General features: G+C 48.7%; 1 protein-coding gene and 1 long non-coding RNA gene across 2 annotated transcripts; one reads left to right on the forward strand and one right to left on the reverse strand.

The window, feature by feature from the left end:
* Positions 1–243: 243 nt before the first annotated feature.
* On the reverse strand, positions 244–2723 carry LOC143376157 (cuticle protein 19-like). Its single transcript, XM_076826086.1, has 2 exons — positions 1748–2723; positions 244–455 (listed from the first exon to the last, which is right to left on the reverse strand). The coding sequence occupies exons 1-2, from the start codon at positions 1959–1961 to the stop codon at positions 313–315; spliced, it is 357 nt and encodes a 118-aa protein (XP_076682201.1). The 5' UTR covers positions 1962–2723; the 3' UTR covers positions 244–312.
* An 8461-nt stretch (positions 2724–11184) lies between these two features.
* On the forward strand, positions 11185–12187 carry LOC143376743 (uncharacterized). The gene is made up of 3 exons (XR_013087140.1): positions 11185–11319; positions 11418–11658; positions 11770–12187. It is a non-coding gene; the product is annotated as an uncharacterized LOC143376743 (long non-coding RNA).
* Positions 12188–18276: the final 6089 nt, after the last annotated feature.

Below are 18276 nucleotides of genomic sequence, written 5' to 3' on the forward strand. Positions count from 1 at the left end.
CCCCGGCGAATTGCGAGGCGTCCCATCCAACGTTGTTTGTTCTCAAAGAGAATCGCGATCAACTTTGAATGGAAATACAGAACGCCGGGGAACAACGGGGTCCAGAATCCCAAGCTTTCTGACAACGACGCTGCGACACCCCTGTCGGAGTGCCCTTCTTCTGTGTCTAATCGCGGGACAGAAATGAAACGATCTTTGAATCGATCTTTTATTCAGAGCAACAGGAACGAAACAATTATTAAAGTCGCGTAACAAGAACAACTGCGACGAAAAGAGTATACTTTGGCAATGCGGGAGGCTGCGAAGGTGTTCCTACGTGTGATGTCCTCCGTCGTGGTCGTTCCCATGGCTGTTGAGAACGTGCGCGAAGAATCCGTCCTTTCCAGCTCGGTACTTGACGGTCCTGACGTTACCGCCTGGTTCCTTCACCGTGTACTCGCCGACGACTTCCTCGCCTGCGTGGAATCGATAATTTATGCATAATAATTTCCAGTGCGATTGCATGCGAGTTTCTAGCGACTCGGGTCGCGTGAAGTGAACCTGAGATCGAGGATTTGTTTCGTTGCATGGCAAATCGCGCTGCAACTGGAGGGTAGTTCCATTGCAGCTGCACTCCGCAAACGCTTCAGACGCTGGGAATTGCGCTCGACTGCGCGGTTACAGGCAGCTTCGAGCCCGCCCCTTTTCCAAACTTGACGCCTGGCTTCGTTTAGCCGAGCGCAATTGCCAGAAGAATTACTATCCGTTTAAGCAATCGTGAAAACCGTGGCGCTCGATCGAGTTCCTTTGAAACAAGCAGATTGAAATCTATGTATCCCGGGATGAGTATCTCGCCGCGGAAGCTGCCTCGCAGGCAACTGCGTAATTTTAATCCAACCCCTCTACGATTACGCGAAATGAAGGAGAAACAGGGAAAGCAGGTTTAAACGGTGATCGTCAGCCATTCAGCGGACTAATCCCTTCTTTAGTGATTCTTACTAATTCTTTACTGATATTACTTCCTTCTGGTGCAATTCATTTGTCAGTGTATCGGAACTAAACCCGCCTGGCAATGTTTAGAATGCGAGAAAGTGGCTCACCCTGAAATTACACCGACAGCCGTAGCTAGTTAAGGGATTAACATGGCAACGCGGCAGAAGTTCAGGTGCATCAGAAGCATCACAGTGTCGCGAATTATCTCCAAAGGAAATTTACCGTAGCGAATAACTAGTGAGGCTGCCAGTCCCTCTAGTCTCTCTCTCCGAACGCGTCAAACGTGTCGCATGCAACGTTAATGCTCTTCTTTGAGCATTAAGAACGGACGATTTCGATCCTCCTTCGTTCAATGGAATCCGCCAAAGCAGCTGCAATCAGGCACGGGTAAATTAACGTGTTGCCTCCGAAACCAAAATCCACCGTGCGTAATTACTGCTTCCGCATAATTTTACGATCTCGTTAGGTCTGCCAGAGCGCGGAGTCTAATTTAACGACAGACGCTTTAAAGGAGACGAAGATGAGCCAGCTCCTTGCTATCTCGCGAGCAACCGAGCCGTGCCCTGCTCGAAACAGGTGGCTTTTAATCTTGAAACGCGTGTGACGAGGAATAGTTCTGGCACGAAGTTTTGTATTATCTCGAAGAATGGATCCATATAATTGATCGTCTCCTTGAAAGTAGCTGCCGGAGAAGGCTACGGAGCCTGAAAACGCAGTAGACACCGAGGTAGGAGGATAGGTACATTAATCCGTCTTCGGATTACGCTCATCCTACCGTCCCTGTGCTCCTTCTGGCCATGATAGTCGCCGGTGTGATGGTCCTCGACGCCGTAGGAGAAGTCGTAGTGCGGATGGGCCACGTAGTCGCGATGATGGTGTCCGTGCTTGTCCTTCCAAGTAACCTCCTCGGCATCGCCTATAACAGGTCCGTGGAAATGCTGGAAAGAGTGCGCGTGTCCGTCTGCCGCCACCCCTGCGTCGAGGAGCATCCACAGGGCCAGGATGGGCGCGATCAGCTGCCAGGAACATTCAATTCTTATGATCCCCGGGCAGACGTAAAATATCGAGCGATGATCAGCGAGATTTATTCGGAATAGACTCGGAGGCCGCCGACTCTCTAGCGCCGTTCAATAGGGGAAGAATTTAGAAGGAACCCTCTGCGGGGAATAGAAACGTAATCCGTTGGAGCGACTGGCCGACGGGTCCGCGGAAACCGATGGGGCATCCGGTAAATTACGACGGGACGATTCCGTCGGCGCGTCCGATAATTAAACGGTGCGAAACGATTGATCGATCGCGCCACTTGGAAACACCGCGCGCCGCCCGCGCGCACCTCCGGCCCGGCGAAAAATGAGGGATGGTCAATCGCGTTGATGTACACTCACTTTAAGAGCCATACCACTGCGGGGGCGCGTCGCGACTCGTTGCGATGGGATCAGGCGCGCGGATCGATAGATCGCGGCACCGGGCATCGGCGATCGTCCCGAAAACTGTACGCCCGCGCTGGACGCCGGTGTTCCTTTTATAGGGACCACTTTAAAAGTTCCCCTCCGGCTTAATTCTCCTTTGGATCCATGCCCGGAACTTGGACGGCGCGGACGTTGCAAAACACAATTATTCAAGCGGGCCGACACGCCGGCGTAAAAAGAGTCGCGGGCTCCTCGCTCGAGCGGGCATTAGGCAATCCCGCTGCTAATGGAGTCCGCTGGCAAAGAGAAACCGGGGGAGGGAACGAGAATATGGAGCGCAGGAAAGCGTCGTCCCGTTTCTTCGTCCCGGCGTGACAGACGCGGGGTGTATCGATCATGCCAGTCGCTCGTCACGCACGATAGACCGGGCAGATTGTGTTAGCAGAGTTTCGATTTTCTTTCTGGATGCTGCTGCCCGCCGTTCGCACGCTCCATTTCGTCCAAGATGCAATCCAGCGCGAGGAGGCTGTTTAGAAACGAGATTATCGTAACTCGGCACCGCAGGCGAGCTTCTATCGCGGCTCCTCCCGCGTAATCCCCTCGGCGTGCACGCAAACGAGCGTGATTCTGCTGCCTGCGTGCCCGAGCACCGGCTCCGGGATGAAATTGAGTGTAGGAGCCCCTAGAGATTGGTATCGTTAGTCCGACGGTACACAGATCTCCGGATCCAAAGATCCGCGCGTCAGCTGGAACGTCTGGCAACAGATTTCTTCGAGGTTCCGTTCATTATTGGACCATTCGGTGCACGGTCGCCATCAACATCAGTACCGAGCGCGGAGCGGAGCCGGGCAAGAAATTCGTCCGAAGAAGAAGCGAAGAACCGTCGTCTTTCGTCTTCGATATGGATTCCATTATGCCAAGGGAACCCGGCTGAACGCGTTACCGCCCTCGGATGCTTGATTCCCGCGAGTGGTCCTCGCGTTATTAACAAAAAAGCAACGGGTCTCCATTTGCTCTGTCGCAGGGTGAAACACACTTGCCGCGATCGTGGAAAGCCGAGGGGGAGAGGGTGCGCGAGGGGTGGCGGAGCGGGCAGATTCTGGCACACGATCTGCTGGAGCGGCGGAAGTGCTCGAAGAGGCGCTCCGCTTTTGAGTTATGACACTTTTTGAGTCGAGGAGTCGCATCGTGAATGGCGCATCCGGGTCCGGCGTAATATCCCAGCTCGATCTCAGGCCCGGGCTGGCGATAAATCTGCCTTAAATAAGATTTGCCGGCGACACTCCAGCAAAATAAAAGGAACGGGTCGCTTTGAGTGGCAGCGGAGGCGGTTTACTTTGCTTCGATTTCATTTTGTTGACGCCGTTTCCCCGGGCGCGATTGGTAATTTCCATCGCTCGACTTAATGGAACTGCCACTCTTAAACGCTGCTCGATTATTTTCCGCGGATCGCTTCAGCGTTAAATTTCATCGCGGTGCTCTTTTAATTGGTCTTTCAATCCGTTCAAGTCTTACCGCGGTCTTGCTATTTGTTCCAAGCGGAGCGATTTCACAGGGTGTTATTCGTTGGGCTTTCTTCGGGGAAAATTAATGTCCCCGCGCTTTTGCTAATACAGGGTCTTGGTAATGCCTCGAGGAAGTCGAGAGAGTCGAGAAGTTAATTCCAAATCGAAGTGTTTCCCTGAAAGGTTTGTTTGAAAAGTGTCCATCGGCTTCCTGCGGCTTCCCTTCATTCGAAACTTTGTACAGGCTAGATTTTAATTAAGCGAAGACCCCCCTCCCCCGAAAGGGTCACTTCCACCCACCCACAATTGGGTGTTTGATCTTCAATAGCCTTCGATGGCTCTGTCTTCCACGAGCGAGTTGATATTAATTAATATTCAGATGGTTCAAATACCCCTCGCAGACAATGACTCTCCACTGTGTATGTATTAGCTCGATCAATGTGCTCCAGAGCCTAACCACTTGACAAATCCACTTTCCGAGCCCTCCGTCCTTTCGACTCACCCCGACGCGTGTTCCTGTGGCGCGGTGGACGACCATGAAATATTTGCATCGCAGAGGATACAGGAAGCGACAAGTAATAGGAGGAAATGCGAAGAAGGGAACCGAAATAGAAGCTCAGCTGCTTGGAGGAGCATATGAACTGAAGCTTTGTCCCGTGTGTACGCCAGTGATTTCCAGGCAATATCGCGATAGAAAGAGACGCGCTGTTCTTCGAGAAGAAGAGTAAAGCTTGAGCGATACATCTCGATATTAATGCCGCGCATTCGTTGCTTACACTCTAACGTTCTACCCTCGTCGCGAGGCTCCTCAAAGTCAGAAGTGGCAGCCCCAACTATTCCACATTTTCCAACTCGCTCGGACCACTCGATCCCAAAATGTAGACGCGCGGCAGCTACTTACCCCTACGGTCGGACAGAGGGTGACCCATTGCAACTGGCCACAAAGGGGTCGAAATCCGAGCGTCCCCCAGATAAATTCCACGGAGATAGTTTCAGCCAGCTAAGGACGAATAGTTCTGTTTCCCGCGAATTTCAAGGTGCACGTTCCCCTTTGTATATTCGTCGTTCCCGTTTCTATTACTTTTCGCCCCTTCTGGAGCCACGAACGCGACGTCACCCACTTCCCCAGAGTCGACGACCCCTCCGCGTATGTAGGTCACGATCTACTCCCTTCTTAAGGGATGGTGGGGGGCGTCGACACGCTACCCAGGATACCTCCTTGACCTCCATCCCTGGAATCTCAAAACAACCGAGATACCATCGCGACCCGTCCTCCATCGTCGACTCCTATGACAACTCTCTGCTGACTTTTGATGCGAGGATTGCGAAACACTACGCTGCCGAGTGCGTTTGCATGAATACAGTCGCAGTTTCCTTCGGAATAACTCCTTGGAAATCTTGCGAGATGCCACGCACGTCATTTCAGTATGGTGGGGACGGGAGAAAGAGTGTCAAGGATATCTGAGATTTTTAGGAGTTCGAGTAACCTTAGTGGCTCTGAGAGCTCCGAGTCGCTGTGCAGCGTGGTATGCGCAAGGTGGTTGGCACCGGTTTAGAGGTTTTCGCTGCTCTTCCTCTTATGGTATCGGCCTCGCTAACGAGCCGAAACATTTTCCAGGGTCCTTGCTAATTTTCCCACTGACCCGATTACGGCATGGTAGCTCGCGCCTGGGTCACGGCGGAGCCGTCGGGTTAATTGGTTCCCATGCTACCAAAGTTACGGATACCCCGGCTCGGATTATCGTCCGCTGTAAACAGTGGTCTCAGCCCGGCCTCGTGCAAGCAGATCGCGCACCTGGCTTTCGTTTTGGAAGAAATACCCATGGTATCTTCGTCGTTAGAGCTTAATTGCTGTTTGCTCGCCCTCCCACGGTGACAAGCGCCGTGATACGGGATTCTGGAGGCCCAGGCAAGTTAAACAGGAATACCGAAGCGCATGGTGGAAGGATAGAAGCAGCAGGCACCTCCTGCGAAAATCTGATTTCTCATTAACGCTGCGATAGCAACGGTACCGTCGAGTATTTCCCGCCGCACCTACCAGGAGCCTGGGTTAATCCTCGCTGCACTTGAAATTTCGGTTGAAGAGAATTGAAAAGCATTACCGAGTCTGAAGAACAACGGAGGAGCCTCCATTCTGAACGCTGCAACCACGGTTATGCAAGTTCCTTTCCCTTCGGTTCCTCGTCGCGATCACTGTCAGGATTCCAAGCGTGTTGCGGAGCCGTGCTCATATAATGAATGATAAACTCTGCATATTCCGTGGATGTACGATTCAGGAGATACGCGTGTATCGTCTTCGAGGTGCAGCCTCTTGCCTCGAAGCGAGGAGCACATGCATGAAGGATCCCAGGCACGATCCTTCGTCTATCCTGCATTCACTTGTTGGCCCATCCCGGCTAGTGTGTGGGTGGCACGATTCGGGTGAAAGTTCTCTGTGTCGAGGAAGGGACCTGGATACGCTTCCTTCGCGAAATGAAAGAGTAAACACCGTGGCTGGGTCGCATAGATGCAGTTTGCATGATACTGCTGGTCCTAGGAGTTGCCGGCAGATAGGCGCGTTCCCCTCGAAGGGAAACGCATCGACTCGACGATGGAATAAGTTCGCCACACACGAGAAGCCATTAAACTTTTATAAAACGGTGATTTCTGCTGTTCCCTTTCCGGGGGGAAGTTCGCGTTTTACGACACCGTATACGCGGTGCATTGGAAAACTACGACCAAGTATATATTCGTAGCGCCGAAACGGAACGCGAAGCACAGGTTCACGAGCATGAAACATCGTCTGCCCTACGTGTTGTCCACGGAGAATTGGAAACTTTAACATACGGCAGGGCGAAATTTGACGAAATTTACAGTGCACGCTAGCGACGCTCAGCGTTCCAGTTGCTGACAAGCATTCTGTTGCCACCGAGAGTACGTATATACGGATACTCCAAAGGCCACGCGAAGTTTCCACGTATAGTCGCCCCACGGAGGAGGCTGCACACGCGTCCCGGCGATAAATCTATCGAAATCCGCCATCTTCGCCACTCTATTCCCCTTTGTGTCGCCTCTAATTGCTTCTCGCCGCAGAGATTGCCAGCGTGTGAGCCGCTCGCTGCGATATCAACCTATTACGTTTCACGATCAAAACGACACAAGTCGCACACTCGCTCGCCAGGATGCAGTCTTCTGATCGTGCTGTTGTACTTGTATGCCTTTCTTCCCCAGCTAAACATAAGCGTCCTCTTAAGGAGGGAGGCCTATCTAGAAATTTTTATATTTTCTTGAAGTATAACAGCTTGAAAATATTCCCTGAAACTGTCAAGTTAATCCGATCAAAATCGACAAAGTTATACGCGTGTAAGTAGGTAGGTCTTCCTCGATGTAGCGCTCAGACCAAAAACTTTAAACGCGTTTTCCTCAAAATCATGTTTTCAAAGCCGGTGACACACATAACTAAAAAATTTATGAACCGATTTACTCGAGGCATTGCAGGCTTTTTTTAGGGTTGAAAATCTAAGCGCTATCGGGAGTGTTTCCTTTTTCTTGTCTAGATTTTTTTACACTCGAAAAACAAGTAATTTTTTTGACAAATATTGATGCTTCAACTTTGCACAGCCGCTATTGTGTCTCAAAATAATTTTTCCAAAATTGGGCATGATAGCGCCTAGATAATTGCAGATATTATCTAAAAAATTTCGAATTTTCAATTTTGGATGATCCTAAGAAAAAGGACGTCTCGGGCATCGCCTATAACTCACAAACCTTTCAATACTTTTTACCACAAAAAATACTGCAATATCCGTAATATGTACTCTTTCGAATAGACTAATGCTTAATAGTAAAACTTTACCGGTTAATGTAGAAAAAAATCCCAAAGAAGCATGTTGTTTTGACGGTTCTAGGTAGGCCTCCGCCCTTAAACGAACTGGTAGTTTGCCCATTTCTTGCGTGCATTACGCCAGCGAAATAGATGAAAGGAAGAAGGAGTAACCGCTGCTCAATTAACCCTCCGCCCCGCCGCGCGGAGTCTAAGGACGTCGATGGCCCCGGGGCAGGCAAGAACGCGGGACAGGCGAGCGGGCAAAGTATCCATCTGGCAGCGTCGTCTAGGTAATTCGAACTATCCACCAGCCGATGGTGGTGGCGAACACCCACTTTCGTCGCCCCAGGCTGGCTGACTAAGAAAGCTCGAAGGGAGGCAGGGATGGCCGTGCTCTGCGGCCGCTGCGAGCCGTTGCGGAGGTGGCGACCGTAGGTCGCCGCCTGGGGCTTCCCCCAATTCATATGCAAATGCAAAAGCGGCCGACCTACGGGCATTGTTCGCCCTCCGGGGGCCGAGTTCCAGTGTCGCCCCCGGGCTTGACTTACTACGCGAATTTCCGGAAAACTCTAACGCGGAGCCACCGCTGTAATTGATATGCCCGCCCACTCCACGGGCCACTGGCAGCCTCGCATCCTTCTCCACCTTTCCTCCCGCGACGTGACGAGCGGAAAAAAAAGAGGGAATGAAGAACGGAGGATTGAAGGAGACGGGTCGACAACGTGGTCGGATCGCCTTTGTCGCCTCGCCACGACCATTGTCGGTCTCTTGTACCGTTTAATGGTTCTCCAGCTCCTCTTTGTAGAAGTTCCTAGACGCCCCATGGGGTACGAACGTCGTACTGCGCACGTGGGTAGCTTCCCCGGGCTCTGAAGGCTCGTTGATTGTGGAGGACGATGATCACGTGGTTTGGGACGTTTTCTGTAGTCCCAGGGACCGGGTGTTTTTCATTCACCTCGTTCTTGGGGTGTTTCTGGTGTTTGGTCCCTTGGAGCGAGGATAGTGGCAGGAATTCGATTGGCTTTCTTACAGATTGCCAGTGTAACGTGATGGAGAAGTTGGTGAGACACTGTTATTAAGGGGTCATACACGTTTCTCGGCACTAAAACGTGATCAATGTTTGGGAGTGATTCAGAGACAAACAATTAGTCCCAATGGTTTAATTGTTCTTGTGCTGTATAGGTACATGTTTATAGATTATAAAGCAGGTCTGAGAGCAGGAAAATGTTTAAATATGTGGCGTCTGCTTTTTTTAAATTTTTTTAACAATTTTCCAATTCTCATACTTGAGGTATATAACCATAAGTATATAAACATATACCTATAAAACGCAAAAAGGATTACTCCAATCGGATTAATAGTTTATCCCTGAATCACTCGCAAACATTGGCTACGTTTTAGCGCTGAGAAACGTATATGACCCCTTAATTGAAACGCTCATCCGTGTATTTGATTAATAAACGACGATTGAGGAAGGCACAGCTTTGACACTTGGTTGCTATGTTAACTTTTATGTTTGTCGATGACTTTCCTCCTGTACACTCACCTTAATTCCGCAAAATATTTGCTTCCATTAATTTCTCGCGCGCTCGTTTGTTCACGGCCTTTTCTCTTCCGCATTTATGCACGCGCGTACGGTGGAAGAGGATTAGCGCGGCACGGCCGACGGAAAAAATGTCGATGTAAATTTGATTCGGCCTCTCGGGCTCCTTATAATTATTTCACGCGCATAGTTGCGCGAAACACGGGCAGAAGAGGTAACGCACGGTCCGCGGAGATTTTAGCTGGTCTAAAAAAAACGCAAGCTTCACGGTTTGTTGCATCGGACTCCGCTCATGCGTTTGCATCCGATTACATTTCGCCGTGAGCATTTCGTCCAATTCTCGACAAGCACCGACGACTTTACGAGTAATTAAAATTAAGTCAAGCAGCACCGCTGCACCAGGATTAAACTAACTTGCTCCGTCGCGCCGCCCGCGACTTAATAAATTCTTGGTTAGAAGCGTATTACCGTTAGTCATCGCGCCCGTTCGTGTTTTCCAGCGCGGCGGGACAGCCCGTTCAGCGTTTCAGAATTTAATATCCCCGAATAGCGTATATAATAATATCCCCGGCTCTAGCGCGAGACCTGCGAACTGTTCCCGCTCGCCTCTTCTACAGCCCTCCTGTCCTTCTCTCGGCGTATCGGCCTTCGCGTAATTAATTACTCGGCGGGGTCGTAAATGCCGCCGAACACACTGGCAATGAACGGAACAAAAGTCGTTGCGCGCAGATAGGGTGCACGAAACGGCAACGATTCCGCGGAAAAGTGTTGGCGAAATTGCGCGTAGAACGTGATATTCTTGACTGGTTCTTGACGTTTCGGATCTGGGTTAATGGCGGTGCCCGTTCCATTCAATGGCTCTTTCAGTCGGCGCGCACAATGCTGATTGAGAAGTCGTCATTACTAACATATTTTGGCCGACGATTATCCGCGAGAATGAGTCCGACGCGGAGTAAGAGGGTGGTCGGTATAATGTCAGGTTAATTAAATTTTCGTCAGGCTTGAGGAAAGCCATTAAAACGGGCACGCGTGTTATTAAATTAGTAATATTAGTATTATTACTATTGTTTAATAGTAATAAACCTCGCATCTCCTTCAAAAGACAGGCAAAATTGACGCGCTAAGTGATTCTGTCTCTACCTTAAAACTTTAGTATAATTATAATGATATAGTTTATATTATAAGCTATAAAAATTATAACCTCGCTCTTCTATCATGTACTTTTACTTTATGTAACCAAAGGGTGTCTACCCAAACGGTATATTATAAGGAGGTCTACCGTTAAACCCAGACCCTTTGGTTACATAAAGTAAAATTACATGATGGAAGAGCGAGGTTATAATTTTTATAACTTACAATATAAACTATATCATTATAGTTGTACTAAAGTTATAAGGTACGGACAGAGTCACTTAGCGCGTCAATTTTGTCTGCCTTTTGAAGGAGATGGCAGAATCGTGCGAGGAGGAGTCAATCTGGTAGCTACCACCAATTACTAAATTTTAGGAAATGCTTCCACCTCGATTCCGCACCGAAAGCCTCCGCGCGGGGAATAAAAATGTACCGCAGGGAACAGGGTGCAGGGTGTTTTCCTGTTTCCGTGTTCGAGTCAACGCTCGCTGCGACAGGCGATGAACGGCGGTGCGCTCGCGTGCCAGCGCGTCAAAACACCGTCAATAGGTATAGATTTTAATGTTAGGCTGTTCATCAACGGGGGACAGCTCGTTCGTTTCTACATGCCCTGCAGGATATAACGCTGGCTAGGCAATATTGCAAAATATCCACGGAAATCGGAAAGCATCCTCCCCCGAGCGCTGGACAATGCTGCGCGCGATTTATTGGGTTCCATTATGCGCCTGATCGACGAGCATTTAACACGACAAATAATTATACGCTCGCGCAGATTATTCCAGTCTTGCCACAGGGGCATCCTAGTCGACCTGTGGGCACTGGAAATTGAATCTGGATAATTAATGGAACCGTACCCTTCGACACTGTTCGTCGGAGGAAGCTGCGCGTTAATGATGGCCAGCTTATCGATAATTTTACGACGGCAAATTTCTGCTGGACTAACGTCCTGATAAGGTAGGTATATCCCTTAATTTTATTATAATATTGGTGATATAACAGTGGGACTTTTTCAGGTGGGAATTACTTAATATTTCTGTACTTTCCATCGCCAGGAACGACCGCCACATGGGACGTTATAGAATTGCGGCGTGGATAAAAGTTGATAGGAAAATCTGCGCCCCGGTTCACAGGTAGAACGTTACACTCGTCCGCCCGATGAGACTGGACGAGCTTCCTGTTTCATAAGCAACAACGACGTAAAGCGGAAAGTTCGTGGACGCAATTTCGCAGTAAAACCCATGGTTATCACATTGTCACTGTTTGGCTCGTAACGCAGCCCGCGTGATATATAATGTAAGTTTGATCGAAAAAGTTCCCGGTGCTTTTTTTATGAGCCACGGGACCGAGAGGAAGAAGGAGGAAACACGAGCCGACGCGAATAGGCTATTCCGCGTTCGGTTGCAGGGGATACGACAACGTGCTTGACGATCTCCTTAAACCTCGCAGTTATTATGTACCTACGTTGACGTGGAAGCAATTCGTGGTTTAGCTCGAGCAGTTTCCAAGGCATTGATTAGCAGGCTTGGAAGCACGAAAATGGGGCGAATAGGTTGAAGGCTCGAGGGTGAGAGAAAAGTTGTAACCTTCGAAGCCTTGCCTTGGCAATTTAGTATTAAGGGGTGTTCTTACAATGGTAGATTATGGTACAGAATCTCTGACTTAGGAAGCTCGGGGTAACAGGAAGCTCTGACCCTGGAGACTGCAGGTAACGACCCCGAGATCTCCAAAGATCTGCTCGAAGCGAGGAAGTTGCAATCTCCAGAGCCTGAAGTAAAAAGTCACTGTATTCTGGCTAATAACGAGTCTCGAGTAATAAGACCTTATGCGCATTGTATCTTAGGAACTGCAGTATGATTAAGAATAAATGCGCGAAACAAAATTTAAGTGAAATAAAGTAGAGGGCCTCATGCACGTCGAGGTCTGCGTCAAGCATCAAACAACACATGCACGTTGAAACGGAATCATGAGACATCAGTTCAGTTCTCAGGCTTCTGTTCTTCGACACCCTAAATCTTGATGTATCAAGCAGAAAATTACTAATATGTTTGTTGTGTTTATCTGTCGCCTAAAAACTTTCGAACGATAAACTCTGGGATCACGAAATATGCCTCAGCTTATTATGCTTGACTAATCCAGATGAATGTGATTATTTGCACAACAACAAAAAAAAATTTTATATATGAAATCAGACTCTAAATTTCGGGCGAAGCCGAGTAGTAAAGCTACTTAGTATTTAATAAACCACAATGCCGACCATTTTCAATCGTATGCAATTAATAATGTTCGAAATGAAACGTAAAGATATTATCAAAGAAAACAGCAATTGTAGATATTCGTGTCAGTTGCACGCTCGAGGTATCGACGTTTCAGTACATTGATACAGGCGACGATACCAGCTGATACCGATGCATCGACACTGAGACAGCCAAATGCACGTTGTGATTTGTATCCCGATACTGATACCTACTTGCAACATGTACCGATACAGATCTCGACGTGTACGGAGCTTTACGTTAACAAGCGAATTATCTGTTTTTCGTAGCAGACCTTCCTCTCCAACTTTCCTCCTCTAATCGCGGCTCTGTTGGACGTTCCATAAGCCGTCTATCACGCGGGTTCTTTGCATCTTTCGCGCGTTTAAACGCGCGCGCGCGGTCTCGTTACGTTATGCAAAACTGAGGACCCTCTCGCGGGGAGCCGGCGTTGTTCGACGTCGTTAAAACGTGCACAACAAGCCTGGGATAAAGGAGACCGTCGTCCATTGCAATGGCCACGGGACTGAACGCTCGTTTCGCAGCCCCCGATAACTGGGGACAATCGCGAGTCCTCGCGACGAAAAGAACCTTTCCCCTCTGACGGAGTCGACGTCGAATTAACCTCGCGAGAACGAGCGAGTTTTATCAGCGGCCAAGTTATTTCTCCGGGTCTGCCGTGCCGGTAATAGCTTCATCATCTCCGGGCTAATTGCGTTGCGACGATGTATAATTAGAGGGTATTCCGTGTTCGGGACATGTCCTGCATGCCTCCTCGCCTTTCGCTCTGAAATCGTTACACTGCCCGCCCTCCCACCGACGGCTGAATAAACCCAGTTAATTATATAATACAAGGTTATTGCCGACAACGGCGGGCGAGTTGGAATACCGGCCAGCAGATAAGACGGCACCAGTTTATCACAGCGGAGAGGCGACTCGTTCCTCTTCGAATATCGCCACGGGATCTTCCTCGTTCTCGCTGATATTATTTTTCCCCTATACGTGCGTTCCTCAATTCCGAATTCATGGATACTCTGCCGTACTGTTCACTATTTAATAGAGGATACAGGGAAGAGATACTCGCGGCTTGATGCTCGAAATCTCGACCACTTTGGAGTTCCATTTCATCTTCGGTCGTCGATATTTCATATCCCGAAACTCGGGTGCTCTTCCCTCCTTGTTCGGGAATCTGCTGACACAGAAAGTCGTGGAGCCTCGAAGGTAATCTCCAGCCGTCCAAAATAAGTAGCGTTATTTACCTCGGCCGTGATCCCAGCGGACGCGTGGAATATCGTAAGTTTGTCCGACGCCCCTGGGAATGCTGCAATGATGGGATCCACTCGATCCGATCCGTTCTGATACGGAGATCCTGTCGCGTTCGAAGAGACTACGGGCTCGTGATAAATATCCGTTGCTTCTGTGCCTCGGGTACTTGAATTCGCCAAAATTTTAGTCACCCGCCTGGATTCGCGGTTGGGGTTGTTGTGCAGGGAGTTTGACTTAACTATTAATCAGAGAGCAGGCGAAATTTCCGCCAGCTCTTCCAATAATGCGCGCCGTTAAAATCAGGCACTTTGCTTGTGTTAAGCTCGCTGAGTTTTTGCAATTGTTCCGTTAAGCGGATCGAAAGTTTGAGGAATGAATCTTAATAGACGATTAGTTTACACAGGGGCGCCGCTTAGAGAGCAATTTAAATTTCAGGATTAAAAAATCCGGGAAGTTTCGCGAGCGTTACGAGTCCCGCGAGCCTCGCAACAACTACCGAACACCTTAAAACTCTTCGAAGGCTGGAAACTGTTAAAAGTCCTTTCCGCGGGGCTGCTACGTGACCGAGCATTTAATTTCTGTTTCCACGAGCAACGACCGAGCGCCCGTGAGAGAAATTTTCAGAGCCATTTCGTCGCAATAATTCTCCCTGTCAAACGTGGCTAAAGATTTCTTACTTGTTCCGTCGAAGTACGTGTCCGAACTCGGCGGTTCCTTCCGAACTCCTTCCGTAACAGTTTCCACGGCCGGGTCCCCGATTGTGTATAATATGATTCTCGGGAAAATTCGATGGACCGGCAGGAAGATCGCGGTACGAGGAAGTCGAGAAAAAGCTGAACGGAAGACACTGGGAGCGCGCTGGCTTGAAATCTATCTTCACCTTTATAAAGTTCCAGCCGAGGTTCTGTAATTTCATTCCCCATGGCCGGAGGATAAATCGAGGAAAACCCAGCGACCGTCTCCTCCACTTATTCTCTCGCCATCGCTGCTTAGTAGCACCGTGGTCCAGCCGCAAAAATATTATTACCAGCCATTTCTCTTCCGAGCCATTTCGGCTGGGCATAACTAAAGAATCCTCGAGCGTGAATGTACCACCGCTATACTCCACCCATCGAGCATGGAATATGAAAATTGCCATCGAATGCTGGAGTCCAGCGGAATTACACCCAACACGATCCCCGTTTTAGTAGAACCAGCTTCGAGCCAGAATTCGCGTGGTTGAAGTTACCCCAGCGAAGTTCCATTCGACGCGAATACACAGAGGTCGTTACAAAACGTCACAGTCTCGTCGCGACGTTCGTTTGGATCAATGTAACCCTGTGTGGATACCTCCAGTCGCGGTTCTACCCGCCAGGCTTCAGCCCGACCGACTTGTCTTCATCCGTTCGCCGCGACGACCGCGAAATATCGCGCGAGTGCATGCGTGCCCCGACGTCCGACAGGATTTCCACGGAGAAGTGGCAGCGTTCGGCGAACGGGCCGAAGGGGAGGCAGGGATATGGCCGAGAATTTGCATAAGGCGAGCTTGAAACGACGGCATAAGGACGGAGGAAGGAAGGAAATGCCGATCGATCTCTCGCCGCGACGTTATTTTCGCGGCCGACCCCCCCTGAATATTCATAAAACAATGATTTGTGGTTTATTGCCGCTCCGCTGCTCGCATTTCCCCCATTCGATTCATTTTCTCTTTCGCCTGCTTTTTATACGCACCCACGCCGCGGCATTCGCTGCCCCGATCGATATCGCTACTCGCAACAACCCCGCCAGGCTGAATTATTTGTCAACGGGCTGCAGGACACCCTGTAGTGTCGTTACTGTGCGTCACCAATTACCCGCGGCTATCTCTCTTTCTGTGTTACGCGCGATGACATGTAATCTACTCGCCTCTCATACCGATCGAGGCTGTAAATGAAGCGCAGACTATAGGGTAGCGATGTTGACGATGCTGTCGCGGCTGATAGCAACTTCGCTCCACTGACCGTCTTCGGCATCCTGCGGCGGTGAATATCAGCGTCAGTTTCGACTGCTTCCTCGGCTGACCTGTCGATCGGCGCAGCGAGCTTGGCTCCAGTTTGTAACGAACTCGGGGAGACTTTCGGGGACCGGAAACTTTCGCTGTTCCCTGCAGTTGACTTAATCTCCGGGCGTGTGCTACGGCGAAAATAGATTCAAAGCGTTTCCTCGTTATTATTCTGGCAAACGCCACCCCCTCCTGAAAACAGGGGCTTATAGCTGGCTTTCAGTTTGAACGGGTGGAACCTAATTAAGCGGCCAGACTTTTGAGCTCGGTAAAAATCCTCGTGGAAAGGATGTCGAATTAGGTAACTGTCGCGAAGTGGTCCGTAGTTTCCAATCGCACCGTATTTCCCGATCGATCGCGCGAGCGGCACGCGTGGCTTTTGATTTCCAGCACTTTCGGGACATTAATACCGGGGCATTGTTATTACCGAAATTCCCGCCACCCCAGATCCGGATAAATACGAAGCTACCGGAGCTGAAATGGAATAGTGGCGCAAAAACAGGGATGTTTATTTGACTCTAGAAGTCTCTTCTTGAAAAACGACTAATTTCCCCGGTCGATTTTCATTTCTACATTTCGGCAGATGGGATCCGTGCTCCTCGAACCGTTCCCGTGAATAGCTGTCTCTGTTTGTAGGCGAGTTGTTGATTTTCAAACGAAAATAGAAGCCCATTACGCTGTCGGGGTAAGTTTACTCGGAATGTTATTAGTATTTCTGTGCTGTATTTGCATAGCGTATAACGTTGCATCCCCTTAAGTCAAACTTGACGCGCCCCGGCCTTGTGCAGGGTGGAACGAGCAGCGCGATGCCGGGTGAGCTGCGAGGAATTCGCGCTTGTCTTATTCTCGGTTCGTGTTGGCTTGCTTAAATATAGAAAGAAGAAAGAGACGTGGTGAATTGAGCGTTAAACATTCAACGGGGTTGCTACATTTACCCCGACTATGTCTGGCCTGTCTACGCTTGGGCAACCCAGATATGTCCGTCTGATAGAATACTAAAAAGTAAGTGGAGGAGTCTAAATGTGTTTCCCGTAAACTTTTGTTTGAAAATTTTTATTCTGCCTCTTGTAGTTTAGGAGTTATACTATGCGAAAAAGTGGGAGTGTCTAATTGACATTGAGGGTAGTTTTCACACCCTTAAGTGGTTGGACCACCTTGGCCAGGTCAAGAAATATCGCATCTATATTTTTTTTTCAATGAAGATAGAGACATCTTTGAATAATATATACAATTTTTTTGTCAAATATAAAAACATTCTGAAAACTTTAAATGCGTTTTTCTGGAAACCTCGTTTTCCGAAACAGTGTACGCTGCAATTTGAGTAAAACTCTACGGATTTTTATACAATTTTACATAGATGTTCTTAAATGTATTCTGTATCGTTCTACCGTCAATTTTTTCGATATTTTAATTTTTACTTGTCTTATGCGTGAATAAAGTCCATTTTCTTACACACGAAAATGAGCTTTTTGCTTCAAAGTACAGCTACTTTGTTATTTTTCCACCAATTGAAAAACGATGATAGAGAATGCATTTAAGAACATCTGCACAAAATTGTTTAAAAATCCATAGAGTTTTACTCAAATTACAGCGTACACCGTTTCGGTAAACGTGGTTTCGAGAAAAACGCATTTAAAGTTTTCGGAATGTTTTGATATTTGAAAAAATGTATATATTATTCAAAGATGTGTCTATCTTCATTGAAAAAAAATTTATCGATAAAAGTGTTCTTGTCAAATAAAAATAAATTCCCAAAGATGCGATAATTCTTGACCTGGCCTGGGCACGAATGAAACATACCATTGTTCTTATCTTGAGTCACTCTATAAACCCACAAAGTTGCGATCCAATCGGTGAGTGCGTGGCTCGCGGTGTTCCCTCGTAAGACACGTTGAAGATTGCTAGCCTATCTGTTGACTGCAACACGGTAGCTTCCGTTTCTCTAGTGTCTGATTTTTGAATGACTTCCAAAGAGCTTGTATACCGTGTTCGATCGTCGAGGCTCCTTTCGTTTTATTCTCGAGAGGTCTTATCTACGGCCGAGCCGTTTACGAATTCAAGAGCCAAGACGGTGCTTCGCTTCGATGAATCCTACCAGCATTTAAATCTCATCCTCGAGACTTCTCATCCCCGATGCTGTACTTAATATTGCACAATCCCCCGGCAGGAATATCGATAACACAGATTACCACGGAATACAGACGCCCTATCCCGACTGTTCCAATTCACCCTTCATGGTTCAAGCCCATCAAGGCCACGTGAGCTCAGGAAGCATTCGCGAGACGATATTCACAGGCACTCCTAATCTACAGAATCTCTCACCTAGTTTTCTCACTTTCATTCAATTCGATCGTGCTCGGCACCCGTGTGCTC

This window comes from Andrena cerasifolii, chromosome 14 (genome assembly GCF_050908995.1).
Source record: "Andrena cerasifolii isolate SP2316 chromosome 14, iyAndCera1_principal, whole genome shotgun sequence".
In the NCBI taxonomy this organism is placed as follows: domain Eukaryota; kingdom Metazoa; phylum Arthropoda; class Insecta; order Hymenoptera; family Andrenidae; genus Andrena; species Andrena cerasifolii.